This window comes from Myotis yumanensis, unplaced genomic scaffold (assembly GCF_028538775.1).
Source record: "Myotis yumanensis isolate MYYU_CA2020_CCGP unplaced genomic scaffold, mMyoYum1.0.hap1 SCAF_10, whole genome shotgun sequence".
NCBI classification, from domain to species: Eukaryota; Metazoa; Chordata; class Mammalia; order Chiroptera; family Vespertilionidae; genus Myotis; species Myotis yumanensis.
Window position 1 is genome coordinate 78,259,202 of NW_027223761.1, and position 17,013 is coordinate 78,276,214.

The window sequence follows — 17,013 nt, forward strand, 5'->3', positions numbered from 1 at the left end:
TCACTGGGTGTGATGAGATAGTGTCCAGTGACCCTAAACTTCCCCACTTCAAGCCTCCTGGGAAAAGGGTGAGGAGGATAGAGGCACAGGGGCTCCATTTCTTTCAAGCAGGGCCGCTCACCTGCCCACCTCTGCATCCCTGTGGGTGCTCAGCAGTCCCAGTGTCAAGGAAGGGACCCTCCAGGCTCCACACCCCGCCAGGAGTTGCCCAATTCCTGGAGACCCTCCAGCCTCCTCAGAGCCCTGTGCAGGGCCTGGGTTAGCTCATGGCACCATTTCTCAGGCTGAAGTTCTATAGGCGGTTCATGTAAAATTCCAACAAAACACAAAACCATTGAAGGAAACTCAGTGCAATGCTCTTTTGGGATATGGTGGGGAGGTGGAATTACAAATTGCTAATGCCTTTTTTCCAAATTTGTAAATAAATAAGACAAATGTAATTGTTGGTTTCATTACATTTTAAACTGCAGTGTCTTCTCTAACCATTTCTCACGGGAGTACATTAAGCCATAAACTTATTTTTTTTAAAGTTCCATAGCATAATGGTTTTTACATTGAAAGGCACGGGCTGGTCTCATGACTGGGTTGCCCACTTTTACTGTGCAGGTCCCATGACTGGGCTGTATGGAGTGTGAGCTGGAGGGACAGGTCACCACTCCCACCTGTGTCCTCAGACCTCCTGCTCCTCACAGGTCCCAGTGGGGAGGGACTTGGCCTTTTCATTCTGGAGTCCCAGAGCTCCCCATTTCCTTTGCATCAGTTTCACCGTCTGGCGACCAGTCACCTGAATGCCCCGCCAAATGCCCAGGTGCAATGGGTCCTGTAGGACATGTACAGTCACTCTTACGCACCAGACAACACCCTCAGCTTAGAGCAGCAAAAAGACTCACATTTACTGTGGACATGAACCCTGGGGATATCAGGCCCATGGTCACTTCTAGAACCTGAGGAACCTTCCTGGCACCCACTCCAGGGAGCCCTCTTCCATCCGTCTTGTGCTTCATCAGGGATTCCACACCTGCCTTTGCTGGTGGAGGTTCTTTTGATACCTGTGGAGGCTGTGACATGCAGATGTCAGCCTGCACCTCAGAGAGGGTGGAGCTTACACATTGTCAGAAAGTTTAAATGAGACACGAAGCCAAGAACCAAGAGCTGCCTCACTGCTCCTCTCTCAAGTCATGTAATTTGGTGCAAGTTATTTCGTGTGAACATTGGATAGAATTAGACTTGGAGAGATGTTTCATATTTAATACTGGAAGCTTTTACATTAAAATTTATCCCCTAGTTTTATTTTTAAAACATTTTTACGTGAAATAAAACACAAATATAGAACGCACCCTTAACAAAGGTGGCCGTCGGTGAATTGTTACAGGCGCCACACTTTGTGTAGCAGCGTTTTCATTCTGTCAAAGCCCACATGCTCTGAGAAGCTTCTCTGCTTCCTGCCCTGCCTCCACTTCCATAGCCAATCCCTAGGCCTTGTTGGGTTCTCCCAGCTTACTGGCTCAGTCCGCTCCCTGTCAAGGCTGCTGCCACACTAATATTGAGCTAATCTGGTCCAATCCTGGCGCTTTGAATATACGTGGAATAACTGATTTCATTCTTGTAACTTAAAAAGTTAGACATTATTCTTATCTCTGACAGGGTGTTGGAGACATTGTGCATGTTGAACTGGGTGATGGCAACAGATGTGTTTATATTTATAAGAAACCGTAAAGCTTTACAATTAAGATTTAGGTACTTTACAATAAGTAAACATCAAATAAAAAACAAGAGATGCCAAAAAAATTTTTTTTCCCCACAAAGAAACCTTCAGACCCAGGTGGTTTCCTCTGATTTCTACCAAATAGTTCAGAAATAATGCCAGTCTCCTGCACGGTCTTCCAAGAACAGCCATGAGTGACACCCCATTCCCCCCCCTCCCCCCACTGCTTCCACTGGAGCAGGAGACCCTTGATACCACCACAGCAGCAGACATGACAGAAAAGGGGAATTCCAGACAACCCCTCTGGTGTAAAGGTCTAAACCTACAACCAAACATTAGCAGTCTAAATCCAGAGGTTTTTAGAAAGGAAAAGAACTGGAATTTCTATGGGTTGGTGTGCACATGATCATTGGGTGTTGGTATGATGCCTAGGCGAGAGGTGGAAGGTGGAATAAACATTTGGTGACAGGTTAGGAGGGTCTGGGTGATTATCAGAGAGGTGCTGGGGTGGGGCCACAGGCTCTGGTTAAGGAGGGGTCCCTCTATGAGGACATGGGTCTCTGTCCCCTGCCACTGCAGGGTCTAGGGAATGATGAGGAGCTTGTAAACACTGGGTTTAGTGAGGAAGGAATGAGCAGGAAAGGTGCACATTCAGAGCCTGTGGAGCCCTGCCTGCTCTCAGCCAGGCCTCAGCCCAGGCTGCTCAGGTGCTTGCTCACATCAATGGTCTGCAGATGCGAAGCATGCCACCTCATCCATTAACCCACCAAAGCACCAGCCCAGCTGTCACCTTCCTCAGGAATCAGCACTAACTGTTTATCAAGGTTTGTTATTGAAGGCCAAGCTAATTCGTCAGATGCCATGTGCACAGCTGGCTTGGAAAGGCCTGGCTCTCAGCTGTGTAGGAGCCGGGCAGACCACTGGTCAGACCTCAGGTCAGACCTCAGGAGGCACACCTTAAAGTGAAGATGTACGAAGATGCTGGGGGAGATGAGACACAGATTGACCTTCTGGTCCTTCAAGGGACTTCCTTTGAAGAAAACATCATAGCTTTTGGGTCTGGAATTGAAACATACGGGTAGAAGCTGGGTAAGGAATGCGCCCTTCTCTTGGCTCAGACACCTCCTGTCTCCTCCCAGGAATCCTGGGGTAGAATTGGGGCAATGGAAAGAGGGTGGCCTATATTTCAGGAGTCCAGGACATGATCTAGAGTACTTAGGCGTTCAGGGATCTCTGCCCACAGGGAAACAATTACATTCCTGTCCTAGACCCACCTGTCGTCAGTTTTGTGACACTGGGAAAGTCACTTAATGCCTGTACATTTCAGTGCCGACCCCTCAGAGCTTACGTGGAGATCACAGGAGATGGTTACTCTCCATGAGCTGTTACAAAGCATCACACCCATGTATAGACTGAAAAAGTAACCTTCCACCCTCCCCTGCCCTCTAGCCACCCAAGTGTCCTCTGGAGACGGGTGCTATCTCATTTCTTGCTTATTTTTCCAGACAATATTTGAACACTTATGAGGCACTTACGAAGGACTGGTCATTTTTCTTCAGCCTCTATCTGAATTTTCTTATATTCAGCCTCATAAAACTAATAAATAGACCCCCTGTCACAGAACAGGAAACTGAGGACAGGTTCGTGTGGCTTCCAGGATGATTTCACACAGGTCATCAGGTACCAGCTCCCATGCTGTCACTGTTCTGTGCTGACTTTCTATATTGTCCCATCGAAATAAAGTCATGTCCCCACGCGATCAGTGAGCTGGGTATGGTAAGTCCACACCACACTGCAACTTCCCTCTTCCAAGCCTATCTCAGATCCAGTTGGCTCCCCTAGGCAGCGGGTGAACAAGAACAGAAGTGAGACCTGGGAATGAATGAATGCTTTCTCATGGTCTTCTGCCAGGGACATGTCAATAATTTTTTTCTGTTTTGAATATATTTCCAGGATCATGGCTCAAGATTATAAAAAGGAAGGGACCCACATAAGGGATTCAAATACAAGATTCACAAGGAAATCATCTGCAGTCAAAAGAATCTACTGGCGTCCCCAGCAGTGGCTCAGCAGATGAAAATGGGCATCTGTCCAAATGACAGGTAGAGGCACAAATGCCGCTCCCTCACTTCACAGAAGGTGCTGTGGAAGTAACACCAGTAGAGTCTCGTTCACTAGACTGCAGTTTGCGTAGCAGAGACTGGGTTTTGATGTGGAAGGACCTGGGCAGAGAAGGGGCACACTCAGAGAGCCAGTGCTGCCAATGCTCACTCTCAGCCAGGCCTCGGTGTAGGCTGCGCAGTTCAGTAGTCAGCGAGACCCTGGGGGCTTGTAGATTTCATGCATTAAGCCACCAAAACACCAGCCCAGCAGAACCCTTTTCTAGGTTAACTGCTTTTCGCTCAGACTCGGTCAGTTGAAGATGAAGCTAATTCTTTGTGCATTTGTCATATGGCAGTTGGTTTGGAATGTCCTTGGTTGTGAGCCAGTTGGGAGTCAGACGACTGGTCATATCAGGGTGGTCACCTGACCACCGGGAAGTCTCACTGCAAGGAAGCTGATAGAATCAAGTGCTGGGGGGAGTGAGGGAAACATGGACATAAGTTTGGATCCCCCAGGCCATCAAGGGGTTGGGGATCTTATTTTGAGAAAAGGTGTTTTAGTTCCAGTTACCAATTGAAATGTAGAGTCAGGAGTTGGGTCAGGATTTGAGCCATTCTTTAGGGCCAGTCACCTCCACTGGGAACAAGTTTTCTCATGGACACAACTTTGGGGCAGGAGGATGTGGGAAAGCTAGTGAGGAGAGCTCTTATTTCAGCTGCCCAGGGATGAACTTATTCTAGGGATCTTGTGTTCAGGGATCTCTGTCCTCAGGGAACATATATATCCCCCACTTCAGATCTATTACTCTGATCTATTACCCAGTGTTGTGACTCTGGGCAAGACACTTCATCTCTCCAAATTTCAATGCCCTGAACCATACAATCTGGATCACAGCTTTTACTGTGCTCACCCTGTTGTGCTGCTGTAAACATTAGAAGATATAACGGATTTTTTCCATGAGCTCCGACCCAGCCAATATAACAGTATGTAAGAAATGTTTTAATAAAAATTTCGTAACTTAATTTTTACAATATCCTGTTACACATAATTATTAATAACGAACTGCAACGATTGCTAATGACTGATAACTATAATCATGTTGCATACATTTCTCTTACGTGCCTTACACGCAGGGGCACCATTTCTCTTCAGTAATACTAGCAGGGAATATTTTAGCAGCCAATTGCCACATCATTAGTCTTGGATTGACTTGTTTGGTGTGCGCAACAGGAAATATTTTGCTTTCAGAGAACAAGAAAAATAGGTTTATTTGCTTTCCACTTATTCATTTGTGCAGTTATTCAGTGTCTGGTAAGTTAATGTTTAAGAAAAAGTATTTTTATTAAAATGTTCTATTATTTTATGTTAACAATGACTCTTTTATTTCAGCCCTTTGTATTCAGCATATCTCTATCGAAATAAACCTACTTTTCTATGAAAATTGAAGCTTTTGTTTTTTTGCAGCCCACATAAACTTCAACCTTGTTTATTGGGCCTGTGTTAGCCTTTGAGTTTGACATGCTTGCTCTAGATCAGTGGTCGGCAAACTCATTAGTTAACAGAGCCAAATATCAATAGTACTTCTTCAAAATAGACTCGCCCAGGCCGAAAACCGACTTCTGCTCATGGGCCACGAAGTTTCAATCGCACTATACGTGCTCCCGCACGTGGTATTTTGTGGAAGAGTCACACTCAAGGGGCCAAAGAGCCACATGTGGCTTGCAAACTGCAGTTTGCTGACCCCAGCTCTAGATCAATTCATGATGGTGCAGAAGATTTCATTCTTTCTTTTTAATGCTAATGCTAATATTCCATCATATATATAATACACACACACACACACACACACACACACACACTCTAGAGGCCCAGTGCACAAATTTGTGCACCAATGGGGTCCCTCGGCCTGGCCTGCGGGATCAGGCTGAAACCAGCTCTCCAACATCCCCTGAGGGGTCCCGGATTGTGACAGGGTGCAGGCCAGGCTGAGGGACCCCACCAGTGCACAATCAGGGCTGAGGAGGGACGCAGGAGGTTGGCCAGCTGGGGAGGGACCACGGGAGGGCTCCAGGACATGTCCAGCCCATCTCTCACTCAGTCCAGATCTGCTGGACCCCAGCAGCAATCTAACCTACCAGTCGGAGAGTCTGTCCCCTGGTAGTCAGTGCACATCATAGCGAGCGGTTGAGCGGCCTTTGCATATCATTAGTATATTATGCTTTAATTGGTTGAGTGGCTAATTGGACAACCGAACACTTAGCATATTAGGCTTTTATTATATAGGATATACCAAGCACAGCTTTTTTATTCACTGGTCTATTGATGAGCACTTGGGTTACATCCATAGCTCGGCTATATAAATAATGCTACAATGAATTTAGGGGTGCATAGGGTGTTAGGAGTGCACTGTTGCTCTATGTGCTCTACTTCTTGCATTCATTCTTGTGCCCATTAGTTTTCTAAACAACATCAAGCTTCTTCTTCACACATGAACCCATGCTATGCTTATGATTATCAGTTAGCAAATTGCCTATAACCAACAGTCTTCATCTATATGATTAAACATTCAATCCTGAAAATGGCTCAAATGGATGCAATGAATAAGTCATTCTCTAACAAAAAGTACATAATAATACATCAAGTAAATATCTTAAAATGCACTGTTAACATTAATAAGTAATTATCTGTACCATAAAATTTATTATTTTTGTGTGTTTTTTTTTTGCCAAGCTTGAAGAAAACTAAGCCAATTCACATAAATTATAAAGAAACAGCCAATTAAAAAGTGAATTAGAGACAATTTTGTGCATTTTACTATTATAGTACTCCCACATGGAGAAAGAATTAATTATAGTGAGCAGTAAAAAACCCAATAGAGGCTCCTGAAGTCCAGGGAGAATGACTTATCAATCTTTCCCAACCCAAATTATCCTTTGCTTTTTGTGAGAATAAGAAAAATAAAAAGAATTGACTAGACTGTCCAATAAAGGTCACACTTGTCTATGCTCACCTGAAACAGAGAGGTGGAGGTTGGGAGAAGAGGAAGACAAACATTTGAGACTGAGGCTCAATGATCCCATTAAACTTTACAAACCTTCTGCAACTTCTCAATAACCCAATGCGATAAACCATGGAAATCCTGAGCACACTGTGTAGAGCACAGTAAGCATTCGATACACAACGTTTACTTATCATAATGTTATAGCATCAGAAATCAAATCCTGTGACTCCCCGGCCCACTTAGCTGCAGTTATTTCCTGTCACATGTAGAATAAAATCCAAAGTCCTGTGGTGGCTGGAATGGCCCTGCATGTCCTGCCCCCCCACCACCTTTAAGACCTTGTTTCCTATCACTGTCCCACTTGCTCCTCATGGGCCAACCTCACCTCTTTCTGTCCTCACACCCATCCCCCAGGTGACTGCAGAGGAATGAAGCACGTACTGCTCCTCCCCAATGAGCCATGGGGCTCCCTCCACTCAGGGCTCTGCTCAAATGCCATCTCTTCATGGAGGACTCATTGAGCATCTTTGCTAATGAGCTGCCATCTTGTTATCCTTGCCTTTCCATCACAGCATTCTTATATCTGGTGTACACACATGAGTCAATTGTCTGTCTGACCCACAGAGACATAAACAAGTTGAAGCTGTAAACAGAAGATATTCATAAGAGAGGGAGAGAACAGGAAGGGTCATTAAGTTATTACTGATATTTAAAGAGGATTTGTGCCCAGGATCATAGGTCTATCTATTAATGAGACAACAGCATCTTAGGCTTCCTGAATTCCAGTCCAGCACTTTCTCCAGCACAGAGACGCTGATGTCTTACTGTTCTTACTCTTACAACCTTTGTCCACTGTCAAGATCTGGCAAGGTGAGATCTTGGAATCTCCCAGCCACAAGTGTTTTCCAAAACTCAAAATTAAATGACTTCCTTGGCCAATGTGGCTAAGTGGTTAGTTAGTTACAGCGTGAGCCCTTAGATTCCTGGTCAAGAGCATGTGCTTGTGTTGCACGTCAGTCAGGACAGGAGTGGAAGTCAGACAGCCAATGTGTCTCTCTCACATTAGTGTTTCTCTCCCTCTCCCGCTCCCTCTCCCTCTCCCTTTCTCTCGTCCCCCTGCTCCTTATCCTCCTTCCCTTCTACTCTTCCTAAAAACCAATGTGGGGGGAAGGAAATATCCTAGGGTGAGGATTAACAAAACAAAATAAAAATTAAATTACTTTTCTTTTAAGGTCTCTTCTAACAGTCCTTTTTAACCTTAAATTTTCAATAGCAGATAGTGATGGATATGAACATTTCTAGCAATACATGTAAAAGAACGTATGTCCATGTGCACGATGACACACACTAAAATGATCAAGCCAAATGTCCATCAACAGGAGAGTGGATAAATCATCATCTATTACTACAATGGAGTACCAAAAACAAATAAAACAAAATAGAATGGAGACAATAAACACCGCAACATGGTTGAATGTCAGAAATGTATTATGAGAGAAATAGCCCAGACATCAAGGAATGCTTACCTGGTTACTGTATATATAACCATTCCAAACTGGGAAGCTGAGAAGTTACACTGGTTGGCTTTGGAAAGAAGGGAGCCAAGAGCAGTTTCGGGTGCTGGTAATTTCCATTTTTTGACCTTACTAGTATTTACCCAGGTGGTCATGTAATGATAAATCCCTGAACTTTACACTTATGTTTTACCTGTTTTCTGTATGTGTGTTATACTTCATTTTTCTAAGGGTTCATAAAAATGTTAAGAATAGGGTTTACTAGAAAATTATGAATGGGAAAAAAGAATATGTTACCCATTCTTTCTGTTCCTTGCCTTCCCTGCTGTCTCCACTGTTCAGAGGCTCCAGATTTCTCAGGGACCCCTGTTGACATAATTCTCTAAGCAGCCTCTTGGAATTAGTGTTCTCCCTGAGTCTGTCCCTTTTTAACACAGCCAACCTTGAATGAACACATTGGATAAACTCATCTATGGAGTGTGTGGATGGCATAGAAACGTACAGACATTTTATTAACCTTTCTTTTTTATTTTAATTACAGTTTGCCTTTAACATTATTTTGTATTAGTTTCAGGTGTACACCTTAGTAGTTAGACAATCATATACTTTACAAAGTGTTCACCCTGATATTTCTAGTAACCATCTGACACCATGCATAGTTATAATACTAGAGGCCCGTTGCACAAAGATTTGCACAATAGGCCTTCCTTCCTCTGGCTGCCAGCACCAGTTTTCCTCTGGCACCCGGGAACCAGGCCTTTGGTCTGGCCGCAGCGGAGAAGCCAAGCCTCTTCAGTCTTCTTCAGTCTTTGCTCTGCACCTGCATATGCAAATTGACCGTCACCTTTGTTGGGTTAATTTGCATACTGGTCCTGATTGGCTGGTGGGCATAGCGGAGGGAAGGTCAATTTGCATGATTCCCTTTTATTAGTGTAGATTATTGACTATATTCCTTATGCCAAATTTTGCATCCCCATGACTACCAATTTGTTTATGGGTGTTTTTGCTCTTTTAATCATTATTGTTGAGAGTATTACAGACATCCCCTCCCACCCCTTTTTTCCCTTCATTGCCCTCCTCCACCAGATCCCACCCCACCCCAGGCCTTCACCACCCTATTGTCTGTGTCCATCTTAATATGTAAAGAGCCAAGGTCTGTAACGTCCAAAATGACCAAACGGACGACCCAATGCCAGGCTGTGTGCACAGCAGGCTCGGGTGGGTGGGGACTGGTGAGCTGGCTGAACTGTTGACCTCTTGGTCCCTCCTGGCTCGCAGGCAGCATGGCAACCTAGCACTGACTGCTGCCACCACAGGCACCATGGCGACCCAACACTGACTGCTAAGGGGGCTGTGGGCCCCAGGACGCCATGGTGGTGTGGCAGGAGGGGGCTGTGGGCCTTGACCAACAGGGGCACGGTGGAATTCTGGGTCTCAGGCAATCAGGGTCATGGCCGGCCTTCAAACTGGACCCTTACAAGGGGTCCCCGATTGGAGAGGGTGCAGGCTGGGCTGAGGGGAACCCCGCCCCGCCCCCCCCCCCCCCCCCCCGCATGCACCAGGCCTCTAGTATGTATATAAGTTCTTTGGTAAATCTCTTCCCAGCCTCACTTCCCTCTGAGAGACTTCAGTCTGTTCCATGTTTCCATGCCACTGGTTCTGTTTTATTCATCAGTTTATCTTATTCATTACATTCCTTGCTTGTTTATTTTCATTTTTAGATTCAATTATTGATAGATATGTATTTATTGCCATTTTATTGTTCATATTTTTTCATTCTTTTCTTCTTCTTCTTCTTCTTCTTCTTCTTCTTCTTCTTCTTCTCCTCTTCCTCCTCCTCCTCCTCTTCTTCCTCCTCCTCCTCCTCCTCCTCCTCCTCCTCCTCCTCCTCCTCCTCCTTCTCCTCCTCCTCCTCCCTTCACATTTCATGTAATACTGGTTTGGTGGTGATGAGCTCCTTTAGCTTTTTCTTGTCTGTGAAGCTCATTATCTGACTTTCAATTCTAAATGATAGCTTTGCTGAGTAGAGTAATCTTGCTTATAGGTCCTTTCTTTTCATCATTTGAATATTTCTTTTTTTTTTTTTTTTTTTTTTTTAATTAAATCTTTATTGTTCAGATTATTACATTTGTTCCTCTTTTTTCCCCCCATAACTCCCCTCCTTCCAGCTCCCACCCCACCCTCCACCCTCACTTCCCACCCACTGTGTTCATCCATAGGTGCATGATTTTTGTCCAGTCACTTCCCGCATCTCCCACACCCCTTTTTCCCCCAAGAATAGTCAGTCTATTCCCTTTCTATGTCCCTGATTCTATTATAATCACCAGTTCATTCTGTACATCAGGTTATTTATTCACTTGATTCTTAGATTCATTTGTTGATAGATGCATGTTTGTTGTTCATAATTTGTATCTTTACCTTTTTCTTCTTCTTCCTCTTCTTAAAGGATACCTTTCAGCATTTCATATAATACTGGTTTGGCGGTGATGAACTCCTTTAGCTTTTCCTTATCTGTGAAGCTCTTTATCTGACCTTCAATTCTGAATGATAGCTTTGCTGGATAAAGTAATCTTGGTTGTAGGTTCTTGGTATTCAGCACTTTGAATATTTCTTGCCATTCCCTTCTGGCCTGCAAAGTTTCTGTTGAGAAATCAGCTGACAGTCGTATGGGTATTCCCTTGTAGGTAATTGAGCCTCTTTCTCTTGCTGCTTTTAAGATTTTCTCTTTGTCTTTTGCTCTTGGCATTTTAATGATGATGTGTCTTGGTGTGGTCCTCTTTGGATTCCTTTTGTTTGGGGTTCTCTGCGCTTCTTGGACCTGTAAGTCCATTTCTTTCACCAGGTGGGGGAAGTTTTCTGCCATTATTTCTTGAAATAGGTTTTCAATATCTTGCTGTCTCTCATCTTCTGGCACTCCAATGACTCTGATATTAGACCGCTTAAAGCTGTCCCAGAGGCTCCTTACACTATCTTCACACTTTCGGATTCTTTTTTCATTTTGCTTTTCCAATTGGGTGTTTTTTGTCGAATCTTTGGTTTGATTATTGTACTCCTCTGGTCTGCTATTGGGTATAATATTCTTTATTTCAGTCCGTGTATGCTTACTTTCTAATTTCTTTATCGTAGCATCGAGGGTCTCATTAGTTTTCGTGAGGCTCTGCACAAATTTATGGCAAGCCCTCAAAATTGCGATTCTTAGCTCCATATCCTCCATTTCTGTCATGTTTTCTTGTCTCCGCATCTTTTATGCTTTCTTGGTGCACCCCCTTGTGGTCTCTGTGCGCAGTCTTGTTTTAGCCAAGCCTTAATTGTTGTAGTTAACACTAGAGGGGTTTGACCACCAGGCCGGCTGGCTGTGGAAATCAGCTGTGTGGAAAACGTCTGCCTTCTGGGGAGGTGCTAATCCAGCCTTTGCCTGAGGCGGTCGGCAAATGGCTGTGCGCAGGTTTTGGGCGGGGCGGGATCAACAGGGCGGGCGGAGGGAGCAGTTATGGCCACGCTCAGTCCCGTTCCCAGAGGCTCTGCTTCTCAGAACCCCGGCAGCCGCTGCAAACCTCGGAGAGAAAGCTGCCCTCAGGTCCCAACTGATGCCGGATAATCCCGCTTCTCCCGTTTGAGTCTGGGTCCCTAGAGACTCGCCCGGATCTGGAGCCCAGAGTCTGAGACTCACTCCCGACAGAAAACGACAACGCGCCCTCAGCCACCAGCCCGCTTTGCGCGCGCACCTCGGTACCTTTGTATTTTCCACACTGCGCCGCCTCTGAGCCTCGATTTGCTGTTCTCTTTCCTTCTAGTTGTAGAGTCTCTCTTCAGCCAGCCTTCCTGTGGTTCTGGGTGATGTCCGTTCAGTCTTTTAGTTGTATTTTTGAAATGGTTGTTTGCGGCAGCGGTCTCCGGTGTTTACCTACGCCGCCATCTTGGTCTCTCTCCCCATTTGAATATTTCTTGTCACTCCCTTCTGGCCTGCAGAGTTTCTGTCAGGAGTATGGGCCCTCCCTTGCAGGTAGCTGCTTTTCTCTTGCTGTTTTTAAGATTCTCTCTTTGTCTTTAACCTTTCACATTTTAATTATGTCTTGGTGTGGACCTCTTTGGGTTCCTCTTGTTTGGAACTCTCTTCTTTTCCTGGACTTATATGTCTATTTCTTTCACCAGGTAAGGGAAGTTTTCTGTCATTATTTCAAGTAGGTTTTCAATTTCTTGCTCCCTCTCTTCTCCTTCCGGCACCCCCATGATATGAATGCCAATACACTTGAAGTTGTCCCAGAGGCTTCTTACACTATCTTCATATTTTTGGATTCTTTTTTTCTTTTTGCTGTCCTGTGGGTATGGTTTTTTTGCTTCCTCTTACTCCAAATCACTGATTTGATTCTCAGCATCCTCTACTCTACGGTTGATTCCCTATAAATTATTCTTCATTTCTGACTGGTTCTTTTTTGTGCTGTTGATGTTCTCACTAATTTCCTTGAAATTCTCACTAAGTTCCTTGAGCATCCTTATAACCATTGTTTTGAACTTTGTATCTGGTAGTTAGCTTGCTTCCATTTTATTTAGTTCTTTTTCTGAAGATTTATTCTTTCATCTGCAACATGTTTCTTTGTCTCCACATTTTGGCTGCTTCCTATATTTGTTTCTATGTATTAGGTAGAGTTGCTATGGCTCCTGAAATTAGTAGAGGGGCGTTGTGTAGTAGGTGCCCTGTAGGGCCCAGTGGCTCGGCCTCTCCAGTCACCTGAGCTAGGCACTATAGGTGTGCTCCTGTGTGGGCTTTGTGCACTGTCCTGTTGTAGTTGAGCTTTGATTGCTATTGGCATCACTGGGAGAAATTGACCCCCAGGCCAATTGGCTGCAAGGAACAGCTTTGACTACAATGGAAGAGTTTCTGTGCAGGAGACACCCCTATGGAGCAGGACTTGCTTCAGTGGAGCTTTGGTGCTCACTGAGTCTGCCCCTTGAGTGTGTGGCTTGTGGATGTGGTAGAGTTGTCATCTGACGTGTCTGAAGTTATCCTCCAGGTGCACTGGCTGTGGGGCCTCCCTGGAGGTACAAAGCCAGCCACTGCCTGGGCCCTGCCTATGGGGCCACCTGGCACAAGCTACAGAGTGATCTGCAGATAGCTGTTATGTGTGTTGGGCTTGGAGGTGCCTAGAAGAGGAAAGCTGAGAACTTGGCAAACTGCTGCCAGTGCTGGGCTGGGGTCACTTATAGAAAGGTATGGGGTACACTGAGTCCAGCTGCTACTTATTTGAGAAATTTTAGGAAAGTCTGAAGCCTAAGCCAGGACAGGCCATTCATGTGGAAAAGCCACTGCAATCAGTTTGGGTGGGCTGCAATTTGGGTGGGGAGAAGTCTCAGGGAATCACCAGGGCAGGGCAAACAGTGTGCACCAGGTTGATGGAGTCTCAGATATGGTGCCTGCCAGTCAGCTCTGTGGTGGGGGAGGTTTCAGCACAGGAACAATGAGCGCTGCCAGCACTTTTGTCTGGGAGAAAGCTGCCCCCGCCCCCCCGCCCCCCCCAGTTCTTGCCTTGATGCCAGATAATTTAGTTCCTCCCCATCTGTCCCTGGATCCTTTCAAGCTGCTGCCCAGCACTGGAGCAAGTCTGAGTAAGTCCATGTGCTGGCTTTTTAAGAGGAACTGCCGCCCTAACTGGTTTGGCTCAGTGGATAAAGCGTCGGCTTGCGGACTGAAAGGTCCCAGGTTCGATTCCGGTCAAGGGCATGTACCTTGGTTGCAGGCACATCCCCAGTGGGAGGTGTGCAGGAGGCAGCTGATCGATGTTTCTCTCTCATTGTTGTTTCTAACTCTCTATCCCTCTTCCTTCCTCTCTGTAAAAAGTCAATAAAATATATATTTAAAAAAAAAATAAGAGGAACTGCCTGGGACTCCAGCAGCCTCCAGTGTCATTCAGCCACAATCCCTGCTGGTTTTTATAGTCTGAAGTTATGGGGATTTCTCTTTCCAGCATTGGAACCCTGGGCTGAGGGGTCTGGTGTGGGGCTGGAACCCCTTGCACCTCACGGGATGCCTCCTCAGCCACAATATCCCTCCCAATTCAAAACACGCCACATGTGGGTGTTGGACAACCTCTGCCCCTCCTACAAGTCTTTTTTTTTTAAAAATTAACTAAGATTAATCACTATACTTTAATTATTTTCAATTTGTAATGAAATTGGGGATCACCACAACATGAGGGACTGTATTAAAGGGTCGCAGCATTGGAAGGTTGAGACCACTCGTCTAAGGTTTATTTCTACCTCAATTGCTGGCTCCTACCCAGCCTGTCCCTGTTCCGGGCTTGGGCAGTAGGCAAACAACTGATGTGTTTCTCTCACATCGATTATTTCTGTCTTTCCCTCTCTCCCCCACTCTCTCTAAACATCAATGGGAAAATATCCTCGGGTGAGGATTAAAAAAAACAAAAAAAGGTGGGTAATCTGGTCAGAAGGTCAAATCTTAAAAGTGCAAGCAAGCTGCTCCTCCCAGGACTTCCGAACAGAATGTTTGAGAGCATCTCCAGGAAGGCCTGCGGGGATGGTGCCTCCACATTCTGGAAGGTGTTCTGGACTCTGCTGTACAGGATGAAGGATTTCGGATCCAGCCTGATGAACCCGAAGCGGTTCTCATCGAACAGGATGAAGACTCCAGGGCAGCGCTTGGGGTTAAGGAAGGAATCTAAGGTACCAAAGTCCTTGCCATAGAAACACATCCTGCAGGTTCGGGGGTAGTTCTGGTGTCTTGAGCGCACGCCCACAGGCAGAACAATGGGACAGGCTGCTCCTCCGCAGCTGCAGCCCCGGACTCCCCAATGCTGGGCTGGGCAGGGCTCTGCCAGCCATGGCCCTCGTTTTCCTCAGTCCCGTCTTCTTGCTGCTGCTGCTGCTCCCAGATCACCTGCTCATCAATCTGCTGGACCACGTGGGAGAGCTCATTGAAGTTGCGGAAGATCTCGCCATCTCGCAGCTGGATGCGGCGCATGAGGTGGATCTTTAACATCCCGATTAAGAGTCCGGTGATCTTCGTGACCCTGGCATACTTCCCATGGAAGCTGAGCATGGCAATCATTAGGCCGGCGGGATTGTATCTGACAGAGAAGAGGCCTGGCCTGATGAGGTCGTCCGGGTGGCACGGTGGGAGGTAGACGCGGAGGTAGGTATCGTCATACACCTCTCTGGCCTCCTGCGACAGCACCAGATCCTGTTTTCCCCTAAGCCACGTTGGTGAATCCTTTTGGTGGTCTCTCTTGATCCACTGGATGCTGAACCTGTTCTTCTGAATCTGCATATGGCGGCGGTAGGACAAGCTGCAGTAGTTGTCCATGTACTCCGCTGTGGCTGATTTCCTCTTCCTTAGGTGAATTCTAAACCAGGGCTTGAATTGCATTGGGCCATCCACATGGGTGTTAAGGGAAGGGCTGTACATCCAACCAGTAATGCATAAGCCATCCACCACTACATTAAGCAGTTCTTTACAGCTAGAATATTGCCACAAACCCAACATGTTTCTATATGGGAACATCTTCACGTAGAATTCTCGATAAGACATACCGATCATCTTCAGGTCCTGCAAGTTTTCATGAATGCCGAACTCCTCGCGGCAGCGCCGTCTCCAGATGCTGTCCGTGAACAGGATGTGGTGGAATTTGGTGCAGGCCAGGGCCAGGCTGGGCAGGTCGGTGCCGGGGAGCGAGGCGAAGATCTCCACCAGCATCTCCACCGGCAGGTCCTGCAGCGAGCAGTGCGGGGGCGGCATGGGACTAGCGATTCCTCCACTCCCCGCACAGCATCGAGCTGCTGCGTCCGCCTCGAGGTGCTTTTCTGCCGGGGCCGGCTTGCCATTGGCAGCTGCCATCTCAGCTGGGCCCTGGCACTCCTGACGACACCGCTTGCCCTCGGCCACTGCCATTGCAGCTGGGCCCTGATACTGCTGACGACACCAACATCCCCGAGAAGAGCCCGTGCCACAGAGGCAAGCGCACTCCTCCATGCCTCCACGCTGAACAGCCACCACAGAGTGGGCTACCGCCCCTCCGCAGAGTTTTAAGCTGGCTGGGTCCGCCCTAGAGTCCAGCCAAGGCCCCCAGGGCCTAGCCACGCCCCCTCAGAGACGAGCCAATTGTAGGACTTTATTTTTTTTAAATTAAATCTTTATTGTTCAGATTATTACAATCGTTCTTCTCCCCCTCCCCCCCCCCCATAGCTCCCCTCCACCCGGTTCCCCTCCCACCCTCTGCCCTCACCCCTCCACCACTGTCCTCATTCATAGGTGCACGATTTTTGTCCAGTCTCTTCCCCCATCCCCCACACCCCTTTCCCCCCAAGAATAGTCAGTCCACTCCCTTTCTATGCCCCTGATTCTATTATAATCACCAGTTTATTCTGATCATCAGATTATTTATTCACTTGATTTTTAGATTCACTTGTTGATGGATGTGTATTTGTTGTTCATAATTTGTATCTTTTTTTAAAAATTAATTAAATCTTTATTGTTCAGATTATTACATTTGTTCCTCTTTTTCCCACCATAACTCCCCTCCTCTCAGTTCCCACCCCACACTCCTCCCTCACTCCCAATCCACTGTCCTCATCCATAGGTGCACGATTTTTGTCCAGTCTCTTCCCACATCCCCCTCACCCTTTTCCCCCATAAGCATAGCCAGTCAACTCCCTTTCTATGCCCCTGATTCTATTAT

General features: G+C 46.4%; 1 protein-coding gene across 1 annotated transcript; it reads right to left on the reverse strand.

Annotated features, from left to right (window-relative positions):
- Window positions 1–3,830: 3,830 nt before the first annotated feature.
- On the reverse strand, window positions 3,831–16,226 carry LOC139018519 (F-box only protein 31-like). Its single transcript, XM_070427064.1, has 3 exons — window positions 15,154–16,226; window positions 14,819–15,031; window positions 3,831–3,927 (listed from the first exon to the last, which is right to left on the reverse strand). The coding sequence occupies exons 1-3, from the start codon at window positions 16,224–16,226 to the stop codon at window positions 3,831–3,833; spliced, it is 1,383 nt and encodes a 460-aa protein (XP_070283165.1).
- Between the last annotated feature and the right edge of the window lie 787 nt (window positions 16,227–17,013).